Here is a 27,687-nt window from a genome sequence, read left to right as displayed (position 1 = left end):
CATTGGTTGAGGGTTTCCAGGATCGCCCATCCTCAGGTTTTCATTCTTCTGCTGATTGCTTTCAGCTGGGCGATCCCCGTTGTATTGCCGCTGATGGCTTGGGTGGCTCCGTGATCCGTTTAGCTATTGTTTGTTAGCCGTTAGTCGTTGTGGGTTGATGGCTACTTAACTTGTACCCCTTCACCTATTTCCTTGTCATTGTCATGAGTGCCATTGCGCTGATGACTTTAGCTCAACGGCACTCATGACAACTTGTCATTGTATGGAAATGGTATTCGGGGTACTGATAATTAATCAAGACTCCTTATCTAAATTTGTTAATATAGTACAACGATATGGTAAACTATCAGATTATTCAACGATTGGAATAAATATAACATACTTCTGACCTGATCACAGGTATCTCTGAAATTTCTGTAAAAATGAGAATTGTTTATTTTAAATATCCTGAAATAAATATCTCCAAGAAGATATATTTTCTAATAAATTTCAATATTTTAAATTACATTACAGAGAGTAGTACTGATAAAAATAAACGATAGAACATTTCTGAGTTTATAAGAAAGAACACGTGGTTAGAATGTTACTTCTAGACTTTTTCATATCTTAAGAGGAATTCCTATGTTAACCCTTTTGAGATATTTTAAACAGGCTGGTAAACTATTGAGGAAATTTCAGTGGGATGGACAGACACCCAGGTATTCATTAGATAAGCTTAGGCTTTCCTATGAAGATGGGGCAAGCTTCCAGACTTTCAGGTATATAATAACTGCCCAGAGTTGCTCTTAGTGAGATAGGCAGTGACAAAATATGAAATATAAATATAAATAAATAAATAAATCTTATATTTTGACTTCAGTTTTCAAGTGGAATAATTTTGAATATATACCACTATGGATACAACCATAACAAGATATGGCTGCTTTAATAATTTGAAAAGTGGTGATTTCTGAAGCACCTCTTCTGAAGGATCTGCACAACCTCATTACACAGTTTCACTAATGCTTGAACAGGAGCTAATTTGAACAAATATGTATTGTATCTACCCAACACTAAGATGACCATCTTAACTATAAGATATGAAAAATATTATAAACATAGACAAAATTCCAGCGCACCACCCAGTCAACTACGGAAATCACCTCCACCTGAAATAATTTGGTGATTTTCTCTCTCAGAACAAGTGTGTGCTTATGTGTATGCATACATGTTTGTGTATGTGTGTACACATTGCATAATCTTAAAATGAGAAATTTAACAAAAGATTTTTTTTATTGGACACCCCAGAGAATGTATCCATATAATCAAGGCTTATTTTCTTGTTCTGTGTGGTTAAGGTTTAATTTCTCATTCAAGATGTAAGTTCCAGTGATTCAGTGTATGTTACTTTTCTTTTTCCGTTTTTTCTGTTTCCTTTTGGTTATTTGTTAATTTTGGGTATTATTTTATTTGTTTATTATTTCCCTTTTTCTTTCTTATAGGTTAAAGGTATTTTCTTAAAAAGCCACTGCAAAAGCCAACTATATCTGTATTTTATTAGCTGTCCAACTGCACCATTAATTCCTGCAGCCATTCCAATATTTAATATTCTCACATAATTTATTACTTACTTTTCATCCATTTTTCTCTGACATTGGCATATATAGCATTCATTTTAATTCCACTCTTCAACAATTTTTTTGAGTGTCTATCTTCTAACAATTTTTAATGTACAAGTTGTGTTTTTAATTCCTACAGTTCTCCTTTTACTCTAATTGTTTCCAGTTCTTTTCTTCCCAAGATCTACTCTTGGTACCACCAAATCATGACCAGTCTCACATTCAAAATCTCTCTTCAGCCTAGTATCCTTTCTATCTTTCATCAGAAACAAATCAATCATACTTTGGGACTTATATTCATTCTTTATCATATGTATGCATGAATAGACTTATGTTTAAACCACCTACAGTATTCAAACCAAATAGACCTTTTACTACCCAGGTACTCACCAGTCACCACTCTCATTCTGTCTTGGGTCTTGAATGTCCCAATCACTTTCTCTGTACTCTTTCATCTTCTTCATACCCACTGATCCATGTCACTTAAATTGAAAATCTTTTTTATCTCCAGATCACAGTTATCTAGCAAAGCAGTTCCAGTTAAGCTAGTATATGTAATAAAATACAGAGGGATATAACTGTCAGTCACAGCTAATATATGATGGGCAACAGTTATATCACTTACTTGAGTTTATTAAAACAATTCTTTATTTGCATATATATGTATGTATTTAATACCACATAATTACTAACCTAAGGTGTTACCTTGAAAAATACGGTTGCAAATATAATTACTAGTGATTGCAACCTTGGAAAACATTATACATCACACAAGTGTTTCCTAAGCACTATATATAATTCTACTTGTAATCAAATTTCACTTGTGTTTAGATTTTTAATTGCTTCCTTTCATCACTTTCTGCCAGACTGCTTGAAATTCTTTTATGAGGAGATAGGGCAGCAAGGTGTGGGTAGAGAAGAAAGAAGAATGGGGAGAAGAGCTATTCAGTCACAGGACTTTTAATTCCCAAAGAAGAAGCTTGTAAGGCCATTCTGGTCCAGAAATGACAAGCTTAATGCAGTGCAGGAGACAGGATGGAAGTACCGATTATTTCAGTCTGTCCAAGGACTAGTGTTGATATTGGCTGTTATTTTACAATGGGTACAATTCTCTCCTGTTGCATCGGGCACAGTTCCATCATGTTAAACAAACTGCAGTGAGTTCATAAGCAAACTCTGCAATTTAGTCCCTAAAATGTTTGAATTATATTATTTAGAAAGACACCAACATTTATAAATCTATTCCCATGTTACTTGTTTAGGCTAAGGGAGAGAGACTTCTTACATCCTCCTCCAAAAGTCCATCCTTTTTATGTATTTCTAAAGGCAATTCTTTTCTGATCCATACTGAACTCTCTGGATACCCTTTGAAGTAGCTGACAACAGGGTCAGTTCAAGCCTTCTGTTGCTTGTGACAGAATAGCAAATAGGACACTCTTACCACTCAAGTCAAGCAGCATCGCATCCAAGGTCACCCATGTTACTGTGGTGCATAAATTCCCACAAGCATCATACCATTTACTAATCTTCTTAGTAAAACTACAAGAACAAAATAAATAATAATTTGCTGCACCAGCGTGACACAGAAAATATGCTGACTTCTCTTTTCCTAATGGTAAGGCTGGCTGTTAAGATGAATCTTGAGTTGAAATTATATGATATGCTTCTGGTGAAAAAATCAAATGTTGAATATAGGTGGATGGATCTGTTCTTTGTGGAAGGCTTTCTGCAGCTCTATTCATTTCAAAAGTCTCTAGAGCCAAACTAGGTGATCTGTGAAAGTTCTAACTTTGGAGCTGACATTCTGTTTTCTTTTCAAGAATCAGTGTGTGATTTGCATTTGAGATAAGTCATATGAAGATGGAATCTGACCTTTGTACAATACCTCAGCCTAAATTTTTGTAATAACCTGCTATTAGCTAGAAAGAAGGAAATATCCATGTAGCTTTGGCTTAATAGCCCAAGAATTTTCCAATGAGTAGTACTCAGATATTAGCTACTCAGATATATCATGTGTCAATTATTCATTACATTTATATTTCCCATTTTATCAGGAACTCAAGGCAGTGTTTATGTCTCTTCCTTCTCCCAATTATATCCCTAGTAATTTAGAGAGGCAGCAACTGAGCCAAATTTACTATCAAATGTTATAGTTTGACTCATAACTCATCTAGCTCTCACCAGTTCTAATTCCATACTCTAATCTCTACACCACACTTTCCATTTTAATTTTATTCTAAGTTATGGTTCTTTTAACTATGAATTGTTAAAAAGGCATAATCAGTCCTCCAGATGATTAACATGATCATTACTTGCTTGGACAATTTTTCCCTTTCCTTTTTAGCTGTGCCTTTGTAACTAGTGCCTTGTACTTTGCATATTGGCCATAAACTTGAGGACACAAAACCAAGCAGAATAAGCAAAGAAATTACCAAAAAATCATACATTTCTGTAGCACATTACAGGAAAAAGATGTATTTGAGCTGAAGAGAAACTAGAGTATTATAGTACATTACACTAAGCCACAGATGGAATTAGTAAACCAACATTTATTGTCTAACAATAAACTGAGTTTTATTCACTGCTCCCATGTGAACACCACACTAAACCAAAAACCATACATATCACATTATGACTTAATGTGATATGTAAACCAGTCATAATGGCAAAATGCTATGTATATATCTACTTACTCTGTCTTATTCAACAACTATGGTTCAGAAAATCATAACTTAGCGTTGGATCTATGCTAGGACCAATATTTACTTCACATTTTCAGGGCTGGCCCACGATGTTCTGTTGCCTGTGGCAGACAAAACTCCCCTCTCTTCCAAGTACAGAAGATTATGAAGTTGAATGATATTTCAGTACTGGCAAAAGGACAGTATTTTTACTACACTAAATAGCAGTGTTTCAGTTAGGGAAAAGGGGAAGCAAATGACACAAACTCATTTCTCCTGTAACTGGCCAGTATTTACTCACCACACCACCAAATTGCTAGCCATCCCATAATATATGTGGCCAGAGTTGACCAGCCTTCTTTATTTGCCTACTTCATTTGCCTTTTGATAAGGCAGTCCTTACTTTGTACTGTAAATGTTGACTGGGTGAATTTGCAAACACCTATCCACTTGCAGTGACAATAATACACTGAGTGTCTCATTATGTTAATCACGTATCTCTGTGTGTGTGTGTGTGTGTGTATGCATACACACACACACACACACACACACACATATACACATATAATATATTCATATAGACACACACACACACAAATAGACCTTGGTTTGAATAAAATAGCGATTCTGGACCATGCTGTAGCAGGAAGTAGTCTGGTGAAAGAAGTTAATAATTCACTTTTCTCCCTGTCTCTTAAAGCAATTGTTTTATCTCTTATTATGATGTTTTAACTGTTGAGATAAATGACAAGGTTGAGAGAAAGATAGAAAGGAACTGGGATTTCTGAGCATAGTGTCAGAAATAACTGAGATTATAACAGATAAACATGCCAGGCCTGGGATACAACAATCCAAAAGAGGGTGTAGAATCAATAACCAGATATGAGTCCTGGTTCTGCTTTAAGAAATGTTGCCATCATCTTCTACAAAGTCCCACAATGGAGTAGCAAAATAACTGAAGGAATAGGTGGGAAAGCTATATAGGTGCTAAGTAACTGGGCTGGGGCAGAAAGAGAGAAAAAAAGGAAGGACAACATTATCCTTCTTGAGAAGCTACCTCTATCATCCTTTCTTCTTCCATGAAGGGGGAAACTAAGATATTTATATGAACTAAGATCTTTATAATATTAAGAACTGATTCCTGAATTTGCTTACTTTTCTTTCTCCCAAATCATCTTTTCCCCCTTTTGTGTCATTGTAATTATAAACTTGAGGACAGGGACTAACTAATTCATTGATCAATAAACTGCATTGAATCATTCATTCATTCATTCATTTTCTATCCTGCCTTTATTATTTTTATAAATAACTGAAGGCGGGGAACGTAACTATTACTCTATCCTCCTCCAGAAGATAGATTGATAGATAGAGACAGATAGAGATACTATAGAGACAGAGATAGATAGACAGACTATGCAATGCTTCAGACTTGTTTGAGAAGAGATGCTGTATGCATGCTTCTAGCTGTTCTGAAATATCTTGGTGCAATCGAACCTGAAGCACTGCACAGGCCTGATAGAAAGAAAATATTCAGACTGATACTATCTAATATAGATTTCATGAAATTTTAGTACCGTTCCAAAATCCCTTTCATCTACTATGAATTCTAAAAGTCCATATGCAAGCCCAGTAAGGTCTTATTCACCTTGTCCTAGTGTAATAATAATAATAATAATAATAATAATAACAGCAGCAATAATAGTACAGGTCTGCTGCACGAAAGCATAATTTATTTGCAACAGTGCATATTTTCTGGGTCCCTTCCATTTTATCTTCACATCAGTCACCCTGTAAATTGGGTTAAAGTGAGGTATAATGACTGGATCATGTCACCTAATGAGTGTCAAGGACATATGAGCAACAAACCTAAGTTTCTCTGGTCTCAGTGTAGTACACTAACCACAACACTAGTTGTAACAATTTCCATACTGATTTAATTTCAAAAAGTATAATATTCCAAGAATAATAGTTCGAACTGTTTTCATCTACTTTTGCTAAGATTGGAAATTAAGACTTGGGTTACAATACCTTGGCTTTGTCCCTCATCGAACCTTTACCGAGGATAGACATTTTTGCACCTGTTTCCTCTTGTAATCTTTTCAAGGAATTTCCTCTTGGACCAAGCAGCTTGCCCACAAAATTAAACTAAAAAATAATCAGAAAAGACAAGGGATAAACATTAGAAAATATTTCCTTTCTGAAGTGCAGTAGCAGGGAAATCTTGTCCAAGAAGAGAGGATCCAGAAATATCATGTCTCTGCAGCCTCAAATCTACTGTATTTTATATATCTCATTGCTATCTTATCTCATTCTAATGACTCTTAACAGCCTACAGAACATAAGAAAAATCATGCAAGCATCCACTGTCTGTTTAAAATAGTGGCTGAATAAGTAGCTCATAAAATCGCAAAATCTGTGTACAATATAACTATACAATAAAACAAAAATAAGGAAAAAATATAAATAAAAGATGGCACAGTCCATAAACTCAATAGAACGTTCTCTAAAATAGCTCATTTTTAACATCCTCCTGAATACCTTTAGGGAGGGGACTAATCTGATCTCCGTTTGAAGACTACTGTAAAGCAGTAGCTTCGTCCTCCCATCACTACCCAGAAGTGTGGGACTACAAGGAACTTCTCTCTAGATTATCTAAGTAGATTGATTCTAAAAATATGCAAAGTGACAATGAGGAGCTTAAGCTTAATAATATGTGGACCTGTATACCACTTTCCAAATTATTTGCAAAACCACTCACAAGTAGATTAAAAGCATATCATCATAACATACCACTTACTGTATATTTACATTAGCACCTAATAGATATGCGTATAAATGGCTTAATATATAAAAACACCTGTCTCTTATAAATGTTTCTTATCCCCAATATATTGACAGTTAACAAAACATTAATGCAGTGATCGTACCTAACAATATGATATCAATAGGATATATATCTATATCTATCTACCTACATATGAAATCAATTTATATTCAAAAAATTATCAGAGCATTGCAGTAATTATACCAATTTTTCATGAGTAATTCATTGGAAATAATCTATTTTAATCAAAATCCAGACTTTCTTTAGCAGTTTTAAAGCAGCCAAAGAGAGGGAAAATATTGAATTCCATTTCTGTAAATTGATTTGCCACCCCCAAATTACTAGGACAGCTTGAGCTAAACCACTTTCTTTTTTGTGCTGAAATCACAACTCCCAACATTCCCAGCCAGCACGGCCAATCACAGAGAGACAGAATATCAAGAGTAGCAGATCACCAAGTCCAACCCTCTGCCCAGTGCAGGAAACTACTAGTATGCCTTCCCCACAAAACAGATGGCCATCCAGCAAGGGGGAATCCAACATTTCCTGAAGCAATCTGTTGCACTGTTGAACAATTATTACCATTAGGAAAATTTCCTGATATCCAACCAAAATCTACTTCTTTTTAATTTAAACCCATTGTTTCAGTTTCAATTTATAGCTTGGCGACTTCAGGAGGGCCATCAATTCTCTACTCCTAGCGTACATCAAATAGGAAATACGTAAAATAGGAAATATGACCGATCATGAATTACTGTTCTACAAACAAATGGTTCTTTCTCCTTTGCTCACTTGCCAAAAGCTGGCAGGAAATTTTTACTGATTGACTTTTGATTTGCGGTGCCAACTCCCAAACTGTGCTAGAGAATATCCAAACTCTCCACAAGATCTTTGGGCTATAGAAGGAATCAATAGCCACCTCTTCCCTTCTTTTAGTAGGTGCCCTGGAACTTGGGCATGGCAGATGGCTGAGAATTTCATTCTGTCTGTTTTTGGTAAGAATGTACCTAAAATTCAAATATTTCCTCATAAACTAGTTGGAAAAAGTATGTATCTTTTTTTAAAAGAATCAGATGTAGGAAAAAGTGGGAAAAAATCCATCCTCATTTCAACGCTGTGCAGCTAATTAAAAAAAACAGAAAAAATAAAGCAAAGTTACATGAGCACTTTCATTTCAGTCATACCTTTTGGAGATCTTTCTTTGAAATTTCTAATTACCTTTATACAAACTTTCTTCAAAAGAATTGTTATACCCAAACTCATCAAGTATAGTGTGTTTGTATTTTTTATAATACAGGCATCAATCACACTGTAGTAATGTAGAACAATTCTCCAAAGAAGGAAACCAGCACTATTCAATTTTAAGTCAGTGTGGAGATTGTTATAATGCCAGGTTCTATCAATGGTTTTATGAAACATTTTTAATTACATGATCAGCCTGTATTATGTATTATATATAACCTGGCTGACACTCAAGTTGGAAGAAACTTAATTATTTCAAAAATTGTATATCAAAATCTAATTACAGGATGCATTATAACTCATTGGAATTTTGTTATCCTCATTAATAGCAATTATAATTAAGGCAGTACTTACATAGTGATTTGCATGTTCATAACGCAATGCAAACATTAATTTTCTTATTCAAGTCAGACTCATATTGAAAGGAAACTACTTATTTTAATTTTACTGATGTGCTCTTGCTCATTAACATATTTTTAAAGAGGCCATATTCATTTACAAGCAGCTCTGTTTCAGCAGAGGCAGCTTGAAAAGTTACAATTTCCCAAAATTTGAAGCATTAGAGTGAGGAAATGGGCTGAAAGTGCTGGTGTTTCTCCACAACCTTACAATTATTGGAAGTGGGAATAAGACTTGTGTCTCTGAAGGCTCTCAACCTTACTACACATCAGCTACCTCCATTAATCAAGCATTCCTATGAGCAGCATGTTCCCCCCTTGATATTCAGTGGCCATGTGATCCACAAAAAGCACTTTCTTAAAGGGCCATTGCCTGGTTTGCAGCTACTAGCTCCTGTGGAATACAATGGTAAGGATTTGTACTGCGTTGACTGTGTATGTTTAGCCTTAAATTCAGTAGGGATACTTGGCTTTTGCTCTACAATATTATCAGTTCCTGATGATATACTGGAATATATTACTTTTATGATACTTTAGATCCACATCTTCAAACCTGTTCTTCTTTCTTGATGGCTATCAGTTGGTGATGCCATGAGAGTCTTAGCATATGAGATGATCTGTAGTGTTGTAAAATAATATTGTTACTGTTATATTGGTATGTATCATAAGTGTGGTTCTGTATGTTGTTATAAAGAACTAGATTCAGATTAGGGAAACTCAGGTTCAAAACCCTGCTAAGTATATAGCTCTCAGTCTGACTTGGGCCAGTCAGAGTTATTGTGGTATGTGCCATGTTGAGCTTTCTTGATCAAAGGTGCAAAATAAATATAATAAAAATGTGTGTGTGACTGTGTGTATGATGAACTCCTGGTGTTTTCTTGGCAACAATTCAAAAATGGTTTACCACTGTCTTCTTCCAAGACAATGTTTTTTGACTTTCCAGTCCAGTCTACAGCCCTAGTATTTCTTAGTGGTGTCCTATTTGAATACTAGCTAGGTCCTATGTGGCTTTTTGAGATCTGCCAAAGTAGCTAAGTGTTACCACCCAGCTGGGTGTGTATACACACACACACACTCACTCTAGACCAAAATTGTGTTCCTAAGTATCTCCCTATTTACATTTTTGCAGTCCAAGTAGAAAAATGTAAAATTGTTCCTTGTTTGAACACTTTTTGCATATCTTATTGACATTTATTTCATCACCATACAAATGTGCATAAAAACAAATGTTATTAGTTTTTATGAAAATCAGTTTAATAGCACATACTTTGTTTTAAAATATGTGCTTAGTCGTGAGGTCTTGATATTCAGTGTTATGTTATTCATCAGAAGATTCATACTTATCTTCACTGGTAGACATTTTTAACTCCCCTTCTATTACCTATAGAGTTTCAAACTCTTCAAATAATGCTTTCAGAATAAGGTTTCCTGGTTAGCAGTAACCATAGATAAGCCCTGATTTAACAGGGAACTCTGATGAAAGCAAGCCAAGAAAAGATGGAAGAAATGAAGAAAAAAATGTGGAAGGAGATCCCGCTGCATATTCCTCATATTGTGCCTGAACAAAACCTCTCTTGGTTGTTTATTCTAGGGAGAGCTCTGGTGGCCTCTGTGGATTCCACAAAATATACTATGATTAGTGTGAGATGATAAGCAAACATTTAGGCTTGAATTTGGATCTGGCTACAGCTATGTGTGAATGCCACAGGGTTTTAAAGGTATCTCCACATTTCCCCAAATTCTGAATAGATTAATTCAGATTAAGTTGAGCTAGACAGCCAATTTATTTTAATGATTAAAAGCACCAGGCTAGAAACAGGAGACTGTGCGTTCTAGTCCTGTCTTAGGCACAAAGCCAGCTGGGCGATTTTGGACCACTCTCTCTCAGCCTTAGGAAGAAGGCAAACACAAACCACTTCCAAAAAACTTCCCAAGTTCCCTGCAATGGTCCAGGTAGTTACCAGGAGTCATATATGACTCAAAGGCAACAACAACAACAAAAAGTAATATTTTCCAAAACAGGGAAACAGTTGTCTTAATCTAATTTCTGCCATACTCATAACCTGATTACATTTCTCTAGTCCACTTCCATTCTACCACTGTACCAATTTTATTGGTTCAGTACAAAGGGTGGGTGGAGAAAAGACCTTGTTGCCATTAGTTACCTTTTCCATAGCAGTAGTAAAGGCAAGGGTAACAGACAGGTGAGAATGAGAGGAGGAGCTTGCAGACTGAGCAGGTAGAAGGAAGGGATGACAACTGTGGATGCCTGACTCAGGAGACAAAAAGGACTGAATCCTTGGATTAAAATCTGAACCATAGAAGTAAGAGTATTATGATCCCCTGAGACTTCATTTCCAGATGGGTATGAATCTGAGTGACATTTCTGCAATAGATGTAATTGCACTAGGTAAATGTGTTAAGTGACTGCAGTGACTATGAATGCCTTTACCATGTGCCAGAAAAAGATGGATTTGGGTATCATGACCCATTTCTTTGTTGCCTCTTGCCTGAAATATGTAAGTCAGTCTTTGGACACTTCAACTAGGACTAGATCCAGATTGTTGTCTACTATTCAACAGATACCCTGATCCAAGTTTGTTAATTTCCAGTTTGTTTTCATTTGCAACTGCACTAAGCCAGTAATCCAGAGATTACAAACCACAATGTCTAGGTTCTCATAAAATGCTAAGCCAAAACTAAACAAACTCTATTTTGGCAAAGCACACCATCTACACTCATCTGTTTCTTTGAACTGTGGTTCTTTCGACCAACAGACTTATAAAACCAGAGTTCCTGTCAACCATTCATGTGCCAGATACCAGTTGTTAAAACCCTCAGAACAAACTGTAAGAATGGGTCTCCTCCTAAGAAGGCCTCTCCTTTATCTTGGTGCCTGAAGACAGAAATACATGCCTACCTTAGGGTTTGGTGGGCCATTGGTATCTCCTTCTGACATGAATGAAGGGATCTCTGTCTCGTGATGGTTTGAGTCTAGACCTGAGTTTGGGATCATGAGCCTTCATCCACGCTGCTAGGATGACTATGTCCTCCAAGGAAGTTTTCTTCTAATGAGATTTGCTCATTAGAAGAAAAGGGATCCACTGAAGTGGTTTCCTACTACTGGTGCTACTGCTATGGTAATTATAACTAATAATTATTATTAATATAAAAATAATTTGCTAGATAACTCATTGTTTTAATATAGGGAAAATACAGTATATAGTTAACCGTGAAGCAAACAAACAAGAAAACAAAGCTAAGCTAAAAATTTACGCTCATCAAATATACAGTAGCAGTTTTCTCTTCTAGCTTTCATGCCAAAGGGCTCTCCATTTCTAAGAGGATTACATCCTTAATACTCAATTTGCTTTTAAAATAATAGTACTGGGAACTTTACTTCCATTGCCTAGGAATTCTCTTTTGGCCCTTGATATTTATGTGTGAAAATGAAACATTTAGCCGTTTTTAACATAACTAAGAGCAATCCATTTGACAGATATATTTGGAAGACAAAAAGGCAATATTGCATAGTGTTTAGGGCTGGATAGGTCTTTAACAGAATGCTTCTCTTCACTGAAGGCTCAAGCATAGCACCCTTCAGAGCTGATTCACAGTCCACCTCACTACTCAGAGCAAAGCCAAGTAGCCATGTTGCTTTGCTCTATGCTTCTTGCCAGCTCCTTGACACCATCCTTTGGCACTTGCACATAAACCTCATCCAACACTTCCATTGCCAGGCCTCTTTACCTCGGAGTACCACATATTTCATATCAGGCTGGTGTTGCTCAACATAGCTATCCTGAGATTTTTACATTGAGAGGGAGCACATTTTATTCCCGCAGCATCCTTATGGTGTTCAGATGTGTACTTTTACAAAGTTTAATACCCTGGAAGCTGCTCAGTCCAAGTTATAAGAGCTATCCTTGCAGTTCCGAGATGCATCAAGAATGCCACCTTAGCGCTAGAGACAGGTTTGGTTTTTGTGGGTGCCAGAGCCTGGTACTATCTCATTAATTTCTGGTTAAAATGATTTTTTTTTCTCAATAGGTCTGGCTGCACTGGTTCTCAGAGACCATTTTAAATAAACTTGGCTAATAAGAGTTAATAGCAAACTTCAATATCTAGGTCTCTCTTAGGAGAGCCTCTGCCCATTAGGGTTTGAAAACGCCAGGAACTATCTTAAACAGAATATTTCGGATACTGATTTTCAAACCAGTCTAAGCCTAGTATCCAACCCTACAGCTCCTAGATTTTTCTTCATATAGGCATGTGTCATGAGTACTGATGGTGAGCAGGAGCGGGCCCCTATCCAGGGGGGAAAACGCATGCGTAGTTTAGAGACTTTGAGCTGTCATTCAAAGAAACCCAGAACAGACCCGCCTTGACTTTTGGGGTTTATCTGTCTGGGTTTTCCCACACTTCTTCAGTTTGGTAGGATTTTCTGTCTACAATAGCAGTAATAAAACACTAGAGACTTTCTCCTCATCTCCGCGTGGTCTTGGCTTAGCATGTGCCCTCATCCTCCATTCTTACTCTGAAATTTTCCCTTGGGCAGGTTTGATGCCTAGTGCGGTGGGGGGGTTGTTATAAAAATATCCCCGCCCATCAGCACTTATGCCTTTGTGGGGATAGCTCTGTGGAGTCACTGAGCCACATGCTCCTCTCATGTTCTCTTTACAGGGAATCTTGGATGACTTTCTTCTATCCCATTCTGAAGAAATACCCTGGCAGAGAGTACGAAGCTTATTTGTTGCTTCTTCTGTCTGACCAGGACTCTGATGTACCTTTCCAGGTTGCTCAGTTCTGTGCCTGTTTGTTCTATTCATCCAAACATGTAACTGAAGAATAGTACTCATCTTGGTGATGGCCACTGTGATTTCTATTGTTGTTGTTATGTTGTTATGTTGTACTTTATGCTTATTTTATCCAGCAACATTTCCTGGATTACCCCAATGTCTATGATATGAATTGAAAAAGTTACCCTGCCAGTCATCCTCTATTTTATTCACAATAAAATGGAGCAGATTTCTTTTTAGATTATTTTATTATAAGACTTACTGCACGGAGAATATAATGGATATAGATTTAGTAGGAGGTGATACCTGAACTAACTGAACTGGTGATGATAAGAAAATATTGGTTAGACATAAAATTATCAAGCCTGCAGAAAGATAAACCTTGCTGAACAAGAATAAATACGGCTCTGCAAAAGTAAATCCAATGTGCGGAATGAAATTCTGCTATTACTCAGCTAAAACAGACACTTAACATGAATCCCTGAAGAAGGTTTGATTGGACTTCCAGAACTTCCTCCTTGGGGGATGGTGTTGAGGATGATGTACATTTTACATCACAGAAGATTTCTCTAGTGAAAAGTTACCAGAACATGTAGCTTTGCAATAAAGAAAAACAAATTGTTTTGTGCATTTTATATAGATTCACTGCACTGAACAGAACAGAACAGAACGAATTTCATCTAAAACGTCTTTATTTCGGAACCAGCATCACACTAGTTTAAATGAAGCTTATACCAATACAAGGTTCCTTAGAATTGCTTCTTAGATATGTGTATCGTGGTGGGCCTATCTTAGAGGTAAGAAAAATTCATAAGGGTAAGGTTAGGCTCCCTTGTAGGGTCTACAATAATTTCTATTTATTTATTGCATTTGTATCCAGGTTTCCTGAGAGCTCAAGTCTATGTGCAGTGGACGGTCTGCACTAGGTTTATCTCCTTGACAAAACTGTGAGGTAGGTTGGGTCTAAAGACTGGCCCTATGTTTCTTAGAAATCATTGTGATCAAGCATTCTCCAGACCAAGTCCATCACTTAACCTCTTTAATTACCATGGCTCCATTATATATTTTTCATTTATAATGACTCACAAAATCAAATCAATCAATAGAAAAAGAAAAGAGCCTGTTTGGTGTAGTGGATTGATTGACTGATTGATTGATTGATTTAAAGATTTATAAGGCCTCCCAACAAAGTGCTGGCTTAGAAACCAGGAGGCAGTGAGTTCTAGCCCTTCCTTTTAGTCATGAAAGCTGGCTGGGTGGCTTTGGGCCAGTCGCTCTCTTTCAGCCCAACCTACCTCACAGACATAGGGTGGTTATGGGGAAAAATAGGAGGCAGGAATATTAGGTATGCTTGCTGCCTTGAGCTGATTATATATAGTATGATATGATATAATGTATGGTATAAATAATATATAATATATATGGAAAATAATAATAATAATAATAATAATAATAATAGCTTTAATGCATTTAGTACATATCACTTATTGATGGTGTCCTAACACCTAAAAATGCTAAATAAATTTTAAAAATCTCCATAATATATTCTATTTTCGAAGTATGGCTCTGCTCATGGAAGAATGGAAAAAAAAAACACATTCAGGATTATAACATATTTTTATCCCTATGGGATCAGAAGAAATGCAGACCTTAGAAAACAGATTGTTTTATTAAAATGTCACATAACATAAATTTCTTTCAAGCTTCATTTGAAGCATTTAAAGACATAGATATTTATCTCAGATAAAAAAGACAAGAGAATAAAGTTTATTAAAATTATTATGAAGCATAATTACATCCCTTATTTTGCCAGTATCTATTGTTATACCACTGAAGTGATATATGAAAGAAGAAGCTTCAAAGAATTTTTTGCTGCACAGCTGTAGAATTAAGAATCTAATGATTTCCTGTTGATTTACTCATCTTTATTTCTAATTCAAGTTCTTGTATGTTTCTGCTGTTGAAGCTGAAGTGGCCCCACCCACTGACAATCCTAAGGTTTAGAGAAGTATATGAAGAAATGTACAGAGAAGTATATGAAGAAGGAATGAAAGAATGATTAAACATCTACTTAGTTCCAGGGGTGGGGTGGGGGGTCAGGGGGTAAGAAAGAAATTCAAGGTAACCCTTGAGATTATTTTTAGTATAAGAGGGGGCAGAAGGAAATTTGGTCAGGCTTTCAAAATTCTATTAGAATACCCTACAACAATAGAGTTCCAGTGGTCCTTGTGATATGTTTCCTGACCTAGCCTACCTTGAAAGGCTCATAGTATAACACTCCTTTTGTGTGTGTATGTGCCTTGTGTCAGTGTTGACTCCTGGCAACTGCCTGGACAAGTTCCTGCAGTTTTCTTGGCAATGTTTTTGGAAGTGGTTTGCCATTGCCTTCTTTCTAGGGCTGAGATAGAGTGACTGGCCCAAGGTCACCCAGCTGGCTTTCATGCCTAAGGTGGGACTAGAACTCACAGACACCCAGTTTCTAGCCTGATGCATTACCACGATACCAAACTGCCTCTATAATGTTATTTAGGAGAAACAAATCCTGATAGATGACCTGCCCGCTTAGTGAATAAAGAATGTAAACTGGGGCTCAGGGACAAAAACAATGGAAAAGCAAGTCAAATGGAGTAGCTGGAAGAGGAAGACAGAGGAAGAGATAAAAATATATATTAAAATTAAATGCAGAACTCTTTCTGTGTTTGAATAGCTTTTCAGAAATTGAAGTTACAGAAACTTAAGACTGTAATATAGCTGAGTCTGAATTCAAATGGAACTAGATACATCCATTATTATCACAAAACAATATGATGAGAAAACCTACTGAACTTCTAACTCCTATTCTAAAATTGCCTACATTTGGGAGCATAGTGATAGGACTGTCACATACAATGTCTGACACTTCTCAATACTGGAGTCTACTGTTGTGAAAGACAGCCTTTGTCTGAGATTGCCTGGTGGGAGAAGGAAAATGTGGTAATGGATTTTCTCTGATCTTGAAGAGGAAAATCCAAAGACTTCTGGGACAGAATTCTAGGGACACCAGGATTATATTCTTAGTAAGTAAGCAATCCACTATGGATACTTTCCCAAAGTTGGAAATACTGTATCTGGACAGAGAGGATTGCTCACACATAATTTTTGAGAAATGTAAGACAAAAAACAGAACTAAAGATGCCAGGCATCCCATTCCATGCTTATGAAAATGAGAAATTACTGTGTTGGAAGATAGTTTTGCAAGACATAACACTGACAACAGGCAAATATAAGTGATTTTCTAATCGTACTTCTTATAAATAATCCATACACTCATAGCACACACACACACATACATTAAACAAATACTGGACAGAAACAAAGGCTGGAAACTTCTGATTTTTCTTTCTAAATGATGCTTATGTAGCCTATAATTGAGTTAATCTGAGTTGCCCTCCAGATTCCTCACAACCCTCCCAACAAATCTGCATTCATTTCCACAGTTGAATTGAAATAAATTATTCATTATGAAAATGGCTTTTTCCAGCTAGAAATAATATTTATTTCATTATTACTCTGCCATTAAGGAGCAACATGCACACACAAGACAAAACCCATTCAGCAGAAGGCTAGAGTGGGGAATAATACATACTTTTTTTGTATGCATAGCCATTTAATAGACTTCTTGGTCATTTTTCTTATCATTATAAGCTTTGGAGATATAGTGATCAGCTTTAGGCTTGAGAAAGTGGAAGAATTCCTCAGTAATCAGGGGTTCCCCCCTTTTTTGTTGTGGGGGTGGGGAGTAGGGAGGAGACATGAGTTCTACTCTGGTGAATAACTGATTATTGCAGTAAAAAGCAGTCTAATTTGCTTTTATATAATATTACTCAGAGGAGGAAAGCACTGAGAAGCTGCCACAGAAGGATAATTACAGGTTTATGATGCATGGTAAGATTCATGGTAAGCATGAAAGAAAAAAAAGCAAGATTTTTGTCACAAACACAATGGTGCTACAGTGACTATATGTTTCAGAGAGATGTATACTATTAAAATGAGGGGAATTCCATTCACAGATACATTCTAGATTTACAATATATGAGCACTGTGTGAAATATATGTTAAATATTCAACATTTTGAAAGTTTAGCCATCACTGAGGGAGAGAAGATGAAAGAGGGTGCAAACTTACTTCTTTCTTTCACATTTTTAAATGATTTGAGGAAGTGGAGTCCTGCAGCCCTAACCATGTGGAGACTACCATTTGCTTTTTCAAAATATTTTCTTTTAATGGACATTTTAGAGAAAAATGCCAGTTTTAGTAAAGGGACACCATTTATTTTTGTGGTGGCTATTACCACACTTCTCAACTACCAAGTAGGTTCAAAGTAGTCAATCCTTTCCTTCCATCTCCTTCTCTTTGCTTGTCCTTGCATCACCAACAGTTGTTTTATGAACTTTCCTTCCAATCTTTCCATCTCCTCATGCTCTGCCATGCCATGTATCCATTTTATTTCAGTGGCCACTTCCACTGCTTCCTCCAACTCTGTTGTATGGGGGCTGAGTAATTGGCATGTAGGAATAGATGAAGAGGGAGATGTGACAGCAAAGGCCAGTTGCCTTATAGAATAGCATACCTGTAGGAAAAAACTAGGGCAAGGTGCCATCATTCTTCTGTTGCATGGATTGGACAGAACCCATCAGCAACATAGGCATTTTTCTCAAGAAGAGAGAGAAAAGTGGTAGATTTCCAGTCAGGAAGAAAAGGAGTTTCTGACTGAATTTGAGGTAGGCAGCTGCAGAAGTCTGAAGAAGGTTATGAGGTTATATGATTAGGAGGAAGGACATCTAGCTGGAGAATGCAGAAAATATTGGATTACCAGGAGAAGACTGTTACTTGCATGGAGTTGATTCCTTTTGCGTGGATAGGTGGGAAAAGGCAGAACATCAAAGGGTATGTGCAATTTGCTTTGAAAGGCTATGGTATGCATGCATGTGTGTGTATATGTGTAATGGGAAGTGGGCATTTAAACTGCCGAATCCAGCCCCCTTTTCAGGCTAGAAATTCAAATTAAAGCATCCCTGAAAAACACCTATCTGTGTCATCACTTGCCTGGAGGGCTCCTCCTCTGAAGGGGAGAAAGAAATAGAAAATCAGTCCTGGGTTGTGCCTGCAGATGTAAACCTTCTAATGGAACTGGCCAAGCATGAGTGGCTTATCTTTATGGATGACCCAGACACACACACCCAGTCCAAAAGAGAAAATTCTCCTGAGGGTCCAGCATCCTTCACAACGTCTCCCAGAATAGACTTTTGTGCTGGTGCTATATCTACATAAAAGCTCTTACAGCTTTTCCTAGTGAAGAGGAATCCAAGAAGGAGATGCGAAGTGACACAAAAGACCCTCTCAGGGCCAAATGTGTGGCCTTATCACCTTGAGGAGACAATTGTGTTGTTTTGCAGTGCAAACCCTTGTTGAGCAACTCAAAGAATTAAAATGTCCCAGTGGAAAAGGAAGTTTATCATTGGTAGGAAATAATATACTGTAGTGTAATTAACTAATATGCTTGAAAATGTAAATTGTCCCAATAGAGAGTATCTGTAGCTCAGGGTTGAACTGTGGAGTCCTTGGTGCTCTCTGAGCTTGGTTGTTTGCTTGCAGACATTTTACTACCCGACTAGATAACATCATCAGTGCAAAGTCAGGTAATGCAATGTCTGCAAGCAAACAAGCAAGCTCAAAGAGCACCAAGGACTCCACAACTCAAAGACAACTCGGATGGGCCTATGGGTTAGTCCCTTTCACTTGGTGATTCAGATTTGCTTTGATTTCCCTGATCTGAGGATCACTGTCTTCAATGAAATAAACAAAACACAGAAGAAGAAAAAACAAACCCTGAGAGTGAGTTAAAAGAAAAAATAAGCCAATTAATATTACTGGGAAGTACATTTTAAAAATGATCATATAATGGTTGCTGAGATAATCCATGCATGAAGAGAGATGCCCAGTGTCAATCAGGTAATGCCTGAATGTGGAAGAAACCCTAACTGATTCTCTATTCCATTCTGAGAGCTTCTGGGACCAAGGAAACCCAGATTTAAGCCCATCCTCAACCAAGGAAACTGATTAGGTGACTCTAGGTCAGCTGCAGCCTCTTAGCCCAACTTACTTCACAGTACAACAAAATAAAGGTAGCAAATTTAGAGCAGTCCCACAGGCAGTGCACCCAATATGGGCTGGATCTGGTGAACTATTGCTTGTGATATCTTTGATATCCCTTTAAAAAAAAAATTCTGAGACGTGGCTCTAGCATGCATAAAATCTTTTTTCGGCATCCTCATTACAACATGCCAAATTACATGCTTCCAAGGCAATCAAAAATTTTTGTTCGTTTGTTTCTGCTGGCAAAAGGGAACAGGCATGCACGCCATTACTCAATGGTAAGTAAGCTGGGTACATTTTAAAACAATTCCTCCTTTTCGGAAAGCTTTACTGGAATTCCTTCATTCTGTGTAAGCAGATCAAGGTCCCTGCTGACCTGCAAATGAAAGCTAATCGATGTTCCAATGTCTCCTAACAAAATTTAGTAGAGCATATCTGAAAACAAATACTATAAATCAGAGACTTAAAGAGCAAAAAATAGTGTATTAGGCTCAAAAAGATCTGTCTCTTGACCATAAAGTGGGTTCCTATAACTCTTCCTCCATTCCTCCTTTTGGAATATTAGAAAAAAAGGGTTTATGTTGTAACACTAACCAGATCCTCTCCTGGTACATCCAAAATAAATTGGCAGACTACGTTATCCACTTTTGATTCTGTATGATATCATCAACAACTGCAGCACAGTAAACTTGTGACTGTAAAGGCACTGTTTCATGAAGTGATGAAAGCTTGGAGTTTCTACATGCTGTACTACTGAGAAGCATTTCTGAAAGATTCAAATAAATATTGTTGTTTATTCGTTCAGTCACTTCCGACTCTTCGTGACTTCATGGACCAGCCCACGCCAGAGCTTCCTGTCGGTGGTCAACACCCCCAGCTCCCCCAGGGACAAGTCCATCACCTCTAGAATATCAACCATCCACCTTGCCCTTGGTCGGCCCCTCTTCCTTTTGCCCTCCACTCTCCCTGGCATCAGCATCTTCTCCAGGGTGTCCTGTCTTCTCATTATGTGGCCAAAGTATTTCAGTTTTGCCTTTGATATCATTCCCTCAAGTGAGCAGTCTGGCTTTATTTCCTGGAGGATGGACTGGTTTGATCTTCTTGCAGTCCAAATACATACAGCATTAGAAACCCCAAGCTCCAGCCATGGATGGCATTTCTAGAGTAGTTATATAACATGACTGACATACTATTGGTATATCTTGCTTAGGGCTTGATGTTTTGTTTCTTAACTGAAAGGCCTTTTCTAATGCACTCTTTGGCATTATAATCAGAAACAACATACATGAGATTCAGTGTAATCAAGAAACAATAAGAACTTAAATCAGCCTGATCCACTGGTAATTTCTCTTTAGGTGGTTGTTGTTATTGTGAATTAGCTCCCTGGGAGGAAACCAAGTTTACTATGCTGTAGAATTACTTCCCAAATATTTGGCATTTGACTGTTTAAAGAGTTTGTGTCATATCATGCTTGAACTTCACTAAAAAAAAAAAAAAGTAAGTATGTATTATTGGAAAGACACACATATACCAGATTATAAAAGCTGACTTAAAGAAACTTGCCAAATCTCATCCTTTAAACTGGCTTTTTACTGGAAGACAGGCAGGATCAACAATATGATCCTATATGGCCTAGGTTCAATATATGCGATATATTCATTCATAGTGATATATTTAATTATGACATCATTTTTACTATCGTGAAAAAGTAAAAAAAGTTACAGTATTATTGTGGGGTGTTTTGTTTGTCCCATTTTTTTGTTTCTTTATATTATCATCATTATCATTATCATTATCATCTTTTTAATTTAATTTTTCTTTTAATTTTTAGCTTGTATTATTTTGTGTTCTTGTACATATATCATTTCTTTTTGAATAATGTGGAATGACACTAGTAAGTTTTGGTTTTAATTATTATTAGTAGTAGTAACAGTGGTAGTAGTACTGTTTATAAAATTCAGTAAAATTACATTTAAAAACCTTGTGAAACCATAAATAAATAAAGCAACCAAGTAACCCTTTACAAAATATTCACACATAAATTAACTCCAAGATGCCCCAACGTGAACAGGAATTACATTCCCCATGGCATCTCATCCAAAAAATTCTTACTGCAATGGGGTGCATTCATTGACAAGCTGTACATGGGCTGAGTATCAACCATTGCCTCTTTTCACATAAAAAGCTCATTTGAGTGCTTCAAATTAACATAATCACTGAAAAGTAGCAACCCTGTAGCACAAGGCAAACACACTGATTCCCATTAGGTTTCTAATATAATTAGTATGGTTTCTAAGGCAAGGAATCTATTTTTAGTAAACAGTCAGTGGAACTGTATCTGGATTTACAAGTCTGATATCTTAAGCTTATCAAAATATTCCTTGTTTAGCTCAAATACAACCCAACCTATTAAATACCTCATTAAATTCTTTCCATCCATTACAGAAATATGGTTTTCCTGACGTATTAGATTATTATAAATGTTTCAAAGGAAGATAGGAAGTTCATGGACTTTTTTAAAAAAAGGACTTTAGTCTGTATTCATGAAGACAAAGAAAAAGGCATCTACTAGAATAATGCTGCAATTAAGACTATATATTAATCAGATGTTTTAAAGCAGGAATATTCACAGAAGGAATCATTTTCTCTGAAAAAAAGTCTTCTGGAAAGTAGGGGTTAACTAATATGCCCTAAATTATTAAACCCACATTTGGAACCACCTGAAGCTTTGTGAGTGATTTGATATTTTACAGGGCTGAGAAAGCTGGGCTGTCTCTCTGCAAATATATATTGTTTTTGAGAGGGGACAAGTGTCATTTGGGAAATTCTGGTGGCATCTATATGCCTTCATCCACAGATAACTGGATTTGAGGCCTGGTTTTGAAGTTTGGATCTAGGGATAAATTAGTATTGCTCCTGTTGTACCATCCCCCTGCTGCATGGTAACATCCCTACCCAGGTTGCTTGACCTCAGTGCCAAGATGGTGGTGGAACTCTCTAGGCCTATGTTGCTGAGGGATGTCAATCTTCCTTTCATAGATGAGGAGGCAGAGGTAGCCCAGGGGTTCATGGCTATCATGACAAAAGTCCAAGTCATGTAGGAGGAGTCAGGTCACTCTTTAATTGCTACCGAGTTGACTGGCACCATTAATATTTACAAGGAAGATACATCTAGTAGAACCTCTTGGTTTCCAGAGGGCAATTGAGGAGTTTCCTGAGACTCTGGTAGGTAGTTCTGCTAGGCTTTGGCTGCCTGCTGGAAGGAGATGACTGTAGCTCTAGATAGGATTGCACATAAGGAGGGATCCAGGGAACAAGGAACTCTGGGAGATGAAGCAACAGAGGAGATGGTTAAGTGTGGATGGTGGAAAAGAAAGATTCTGACCAAGAGCTCATATTCGAGTCTGCACCATGGCAATAAAAGAACCAAAATGTCATTGCTGTAAATACAGAATTCTGCATGGTGGCTCTTTTTAAAGTAACCCTGACTCTACTAGGTAGGCCTCTGTGAGGATTTTTCTAGACATCCAGAGAATAAGATTGCTCTGATCTGCTCAGACACCAGCTGGCCAAGGTGACTGAGACTAGGACTTGCAAGGTTATCTAGGATGAATTTGAACCTTTTGGTGCTGAGGAAATGGGCAGGCCCTTTTGTGATATCAACTTTCATCCATAATTTGGATCTGCTGCCCCACCAGGTAGACTAGACCAAGAAATCAACTCCACAGGAAAACTAGAACTTCTTTATTGAGATTGGTTATAATAACAGAATCTTGCAAATCTAATTGTGCTGTACAGTACCTCCCCAGTTTCTTATACTCCAGTGAATGAGGGAGGCATCTGCCTGAGGCACTTCTAAATATTACCTTGTTTTCCAGGGCTAAAAAAATGTTTCAGCCCGTTGCCTAGGGAACAGTTCTTCCATGCTTCCTTCAAAGTCATCCTCCTTACTCTCTATAGCATCCTGTCCTTTCTGACTAGTGAAAACCAGCAGAGAGATGACAGAAGACTGGGCCAGAATGATGGTGAATGCTCCTTGAAAGAGAAGATAGTGTCATCTGCCTTGAAAGAGATGGTGGCATGTCCCACCTCAATGAACCATGGTTTGACCTGACAATATTAGATAACTGTAGACTAGTCTCCAACCTTTTATTTTTAATGAAAGTTATGTTTCTTTCAGCAGCCATAAGGGTAGATAGGTGATAAAGCTGTTCCCTCTTGCAGTGAATTTTTGTTTATTTGCTTGTTTAATTGATGTTAATTGTTCTCTGGTACATTGTTGATTGTTAGTGTGTGTGTGAGACTATATGTGTGTGTGTGCATACACATACACACACACACCCTTAGTTATGAAGATCTGGCATGTAAGCTGCTTAGAAGCTTGTAACGTATTTATTTATTTATTAATCAATTTATATGGCTGACCACTTCAAATACATGACTCTGGGAAGCTAACAACAATTAAAAAACAATATAAAGAAAAAAACCAATCATATATGTATGTGTGTGTGTGTATGTGTTTGTGTGTGTATGTGTGTATGTATATATATATAAATATAAAGATATAAAAACCATATACACAGAATCAGCAGCAGCCAAGGTACAAAAACAGCAACAGCAATCAACATAATCACTTCACAAGCTCTACCACACATTGAGATCCCCAAGCCCAGGGCAGTACCATGCCTTTAAGGCTCACATAAAGCAAGTGGGGTCAGGACCAATCTAATCATTGGAGGGATGATGTTCCACCATGACAGAAAGGCTTTCTTCTCAGGTCCTGCCAGATGGTACTCCCTCAAAGACAGGATCCAGAACACGCCTCTCCTGCCAGACCTAATGGGTGAACGTAATTGGGGCAACACAGACCCTCAAATAACCTAGGCCCATGCCATGTAGAGCTTTATATATCATCACCAGCATCTTGAATTGAACCTGGTAACCAATGCAGCTTGCAGAGAAGAGGTGTAATGTGTGCTAATCAAGGAATGCATGTAACTGCCCATGCTGCTGCATTCTGCACTGGCTGTAGCTTCTGGATGTTCTTCAAGGGCAGCCCCCTGTAAAATGCATTGCATTCAGGAGGTGACCAAGGCATGAATGACCATTGGCAGAGCCTCACGGTCCAGGAAGAGGCACAACTGAAGCACAACATGAAGTTGTGCAAAGTCAACCCAGGCCACGGCTGCTACCTGCTCCTTGATCATGAGTCATGAGTCCAGGTGGACCCTCAAGATGCACACAGGTTCTGTTTGGGATACTGCAACCCCATCCAGAACAAGAAGATGGCAAGCAAACAAAGAGGCGAGGACAGATTTTGAGTGACTGACAGGTTTACCTTCTAATATAAGGGAGTGCTTCACCAGCAGATCTCCAATCCCAGTCCTTTTGTCCATACAATGGTTTGTTCAAGTGTGCTCTGTCTTCTTTGCTAGTTCTGTCTCAGTGGAGCAGGATTTTTGGGGGGAGGGGGTGCGCATGGAGAATCAATAAGAGATTGCTAGAGTCTATGTGTTTTTTTTTTCTTTTGTACCTTCCAATCAGTTCTAACTTTGCAAGCATTCTGTTCTTCCTGTCATAATTAAATTTCATTTCCTGCTGTTTGTCAATCTGTGATTGTTGTTGTTTTTTACTGGATAGCATTCATTTATTTAATCAATTCAAATTTAGCTCTGTCCGTAGGGTTGCTACATATTTGGCTATCATCATTCACTTATTTTGAATCATATACAGTGCCTTAAAAGGGGCAGCCCTTGAGTTTACTTTCTAGTTGGAAGGTATTAGGGCTGTTTGCTGTTACAGGGTAGCACTAGCTTGTCCTGCCAGGGCAGAGATGTCAGGTAGCCAGATCAATATTGGTCAAGAGTAGGTTTTTGGTCCTACAGCCATAAGAAACAGAAGCTTAGGCAGGAAAAAAATGGAGTGGGAATTTAATTGGCCAAATACATCTTTTTTATCTCTTAATTGCAAAAAGCTTGAAAAGAAACCTGCAAAAAACAATATAATTATACTTACAAATAGAGAGGGAAGAACCAACAATCTCATCAGGCCGAAAAGGCAGACAGTTATCTTGCATTCAGTCCAAAGCTCAACTTGGATGTAAGTCTCGCTGATTTCAGTGAGAATTGCTTCTGAATAGCTTTATTTTCTTTCCCATTTATTTTTTTTAAACTCCAATTCTTTCTGTCTTATGTATTTAAAATGATACGTGGTTCTTGGTAAATTCTTTTTAAAAAAAGCTGAACATCATCTGCATTGGCCATATTAACAGTTACAATTACCAGTTTTACTACCTTGGAGAAGATGCACTTTGACGTTGCTGTTAGACTATATAAAATCCTTGTATCATAAAAGTGGAAGTGACAATTTAAGCCACCGAGTCTGACTCTGTGCCTCATGCAGGTTTATAAAATAAAGCATCCATGACAGATGCCTGTATGGCCTCTGCTTGAACACAGTTCAGCAAAAGGGAGGCCATCAGCTCCCTAGTTAATTGGTTCCGCTGCAGTGCTATTCTTCCTTTTAGGTAGTTTCTTCTAACAATTAAGTGGAATCTGGTTGGAATCTATTTATACCGACTACCTGAGATGACAGAGTCAGATATTTGAAAAGTGGAATCATAACTCCACTAGGTCTTCTTTTGTTTCCTGAAGACTAAATATTCCCAGTTTCTTCGGTGTTTCTTTATAGGACTCCAATTCTGTACCGCAGTCATCCTTGAACCTGTTCTAGTTTCTTAAAGTGAGATGCTTAGAATTGGATATAGTATTTGAAGTGAGGTGAGGTAATTCAGAATAAAGTGGAACTGACGTGTAATGATTTGGAAATTATACTTGTGTTGATGCAGCCTAAAATTGCACTTGTCTTCACTCCTCTTTTTCACAACTATTCCATGCCATAGTTCTTGCATCTTGTTTTTTCCCCCCTACTTTCTTAAATAATTGTGGAATTGTGCTCTCATTAAGTTATAGAATGATGGATCTGGAGCTAAACCATCTCTCCACCTCAAATCTGGAAACTTTTCTTTTATATGGCTCAATTTTGTCATCTATTCTGTTAAGCCCTGCACAAATCCCCTGACTAGGATTGGGCTGTGTATTACAGACCCTGGCTTCACATGGCTTTATTAAACCACTTGGTTTGAAAGCAGCTGAAGGTTCTCAGACACTTGATACAAGGTGGCTTGATAAGACACTGCACTGCAAATTAGAATAAGCTCTCTAGAAGGCTACAGTTCCTGTGCTTTTTCTTCCCGTCTCTACATTTCATAGTGTTGAAGCTGACCAGCTGCGGGTAGATGGCATAATTGATATCTCAGCCCCAACAACTACTGGCTTTCAGCTTAACACATACTCTGTTGCTGTATTTTGTACTGAAAGAACCTCCATGACCTTGCCTGGTTATTAAGATCCTTCTCAGAGGCTTTTTGTGGAAAGAATTTTCATCTCCCGAAGCGAGCACAATGAGGGACAGAGCTTTCTCAGTTGTGGCATCCTGGCTGTGGACTCCTTCTTCCATTTGCTCAACTCACTTTTTGAGTGCAGTGAGATGTTTAGTTTGTTTGCTTTAATCTTTTATTATTTAAGCAAATGTTTAACCCAGTGTTTCTCAACCTTGGCAACTTTCAGATGTGTGGACTTCAACTCCCAGAATTCCCCAGCCAGCAAGGATGATGAGTTGAAATCCACACATCTGAAAGTTGCCAAGGTTGAGAAACACTGGGTTAACCATTTTGGGACTCTTTAAGGAATTCTTTTTCTGCTTCTGTTTTATTTTCTTTAAATACTGTTAATTATTGTTTTAATTTGTTTGATTTTGTGCTGATATCTTTCTCTTTGTGGCCTCTGTATTATTTGTATTTATTATTTATTTATTATTGTGATTTTAATTAAGCTGTAAGTGGTCTCAGAATAAAATGCATACGTAGCATAATAGTCAGCTACGTGGCCAAAAGAAATAGAAAAGCTTGAAACAGGATTAGAGTGGTGAGTGGAGACTGGAGAGAATCAC

At 37.4% G+C, this 27,687-nt stretch overlaps 1 protein-coding gene across 1 annotated transcript in view; it reads right to left on the bottom strand.

Moving 5' to 3' along the window:
- KHDRBS2 (KH RNA binding domain containing, signal transduction associated 2) overlaps window positions 1-27,687 on the bottom strand; it is a 412,831-nt gene that overhangs the window by 251,706 nt on the left and 133,438 nt on the right. The window contains exon 3 of the mRNA XM_063291122.1: window positions 6,308-6,424. Coding sequence (XP_063147192.1) covers window positions 6,308-6,424 — 117 coding nt within the window. The remainder of the gene's footprint in view (window positions 1-6,307; window positions 6,425-27,687) is intronic.

Source organism: Candoia aspera, chromosome 1 (assembly GCF_035149785.1).
Source record: "Candoia aspera isolate rCanAsp1 chromosome 1, rCanAsp1.hap2, whole genome shotgun sequence".
NCBI classification, from domain to species: domain Eukaryota; kingdom Metazoa; phylum Chordata; class Lepidosauria; order Squamata; family Boidae; genus Candoia; species Candoia aspera.
This window is presented reverse-complemented; position numbering and strand designations above follow the sequence as displayed.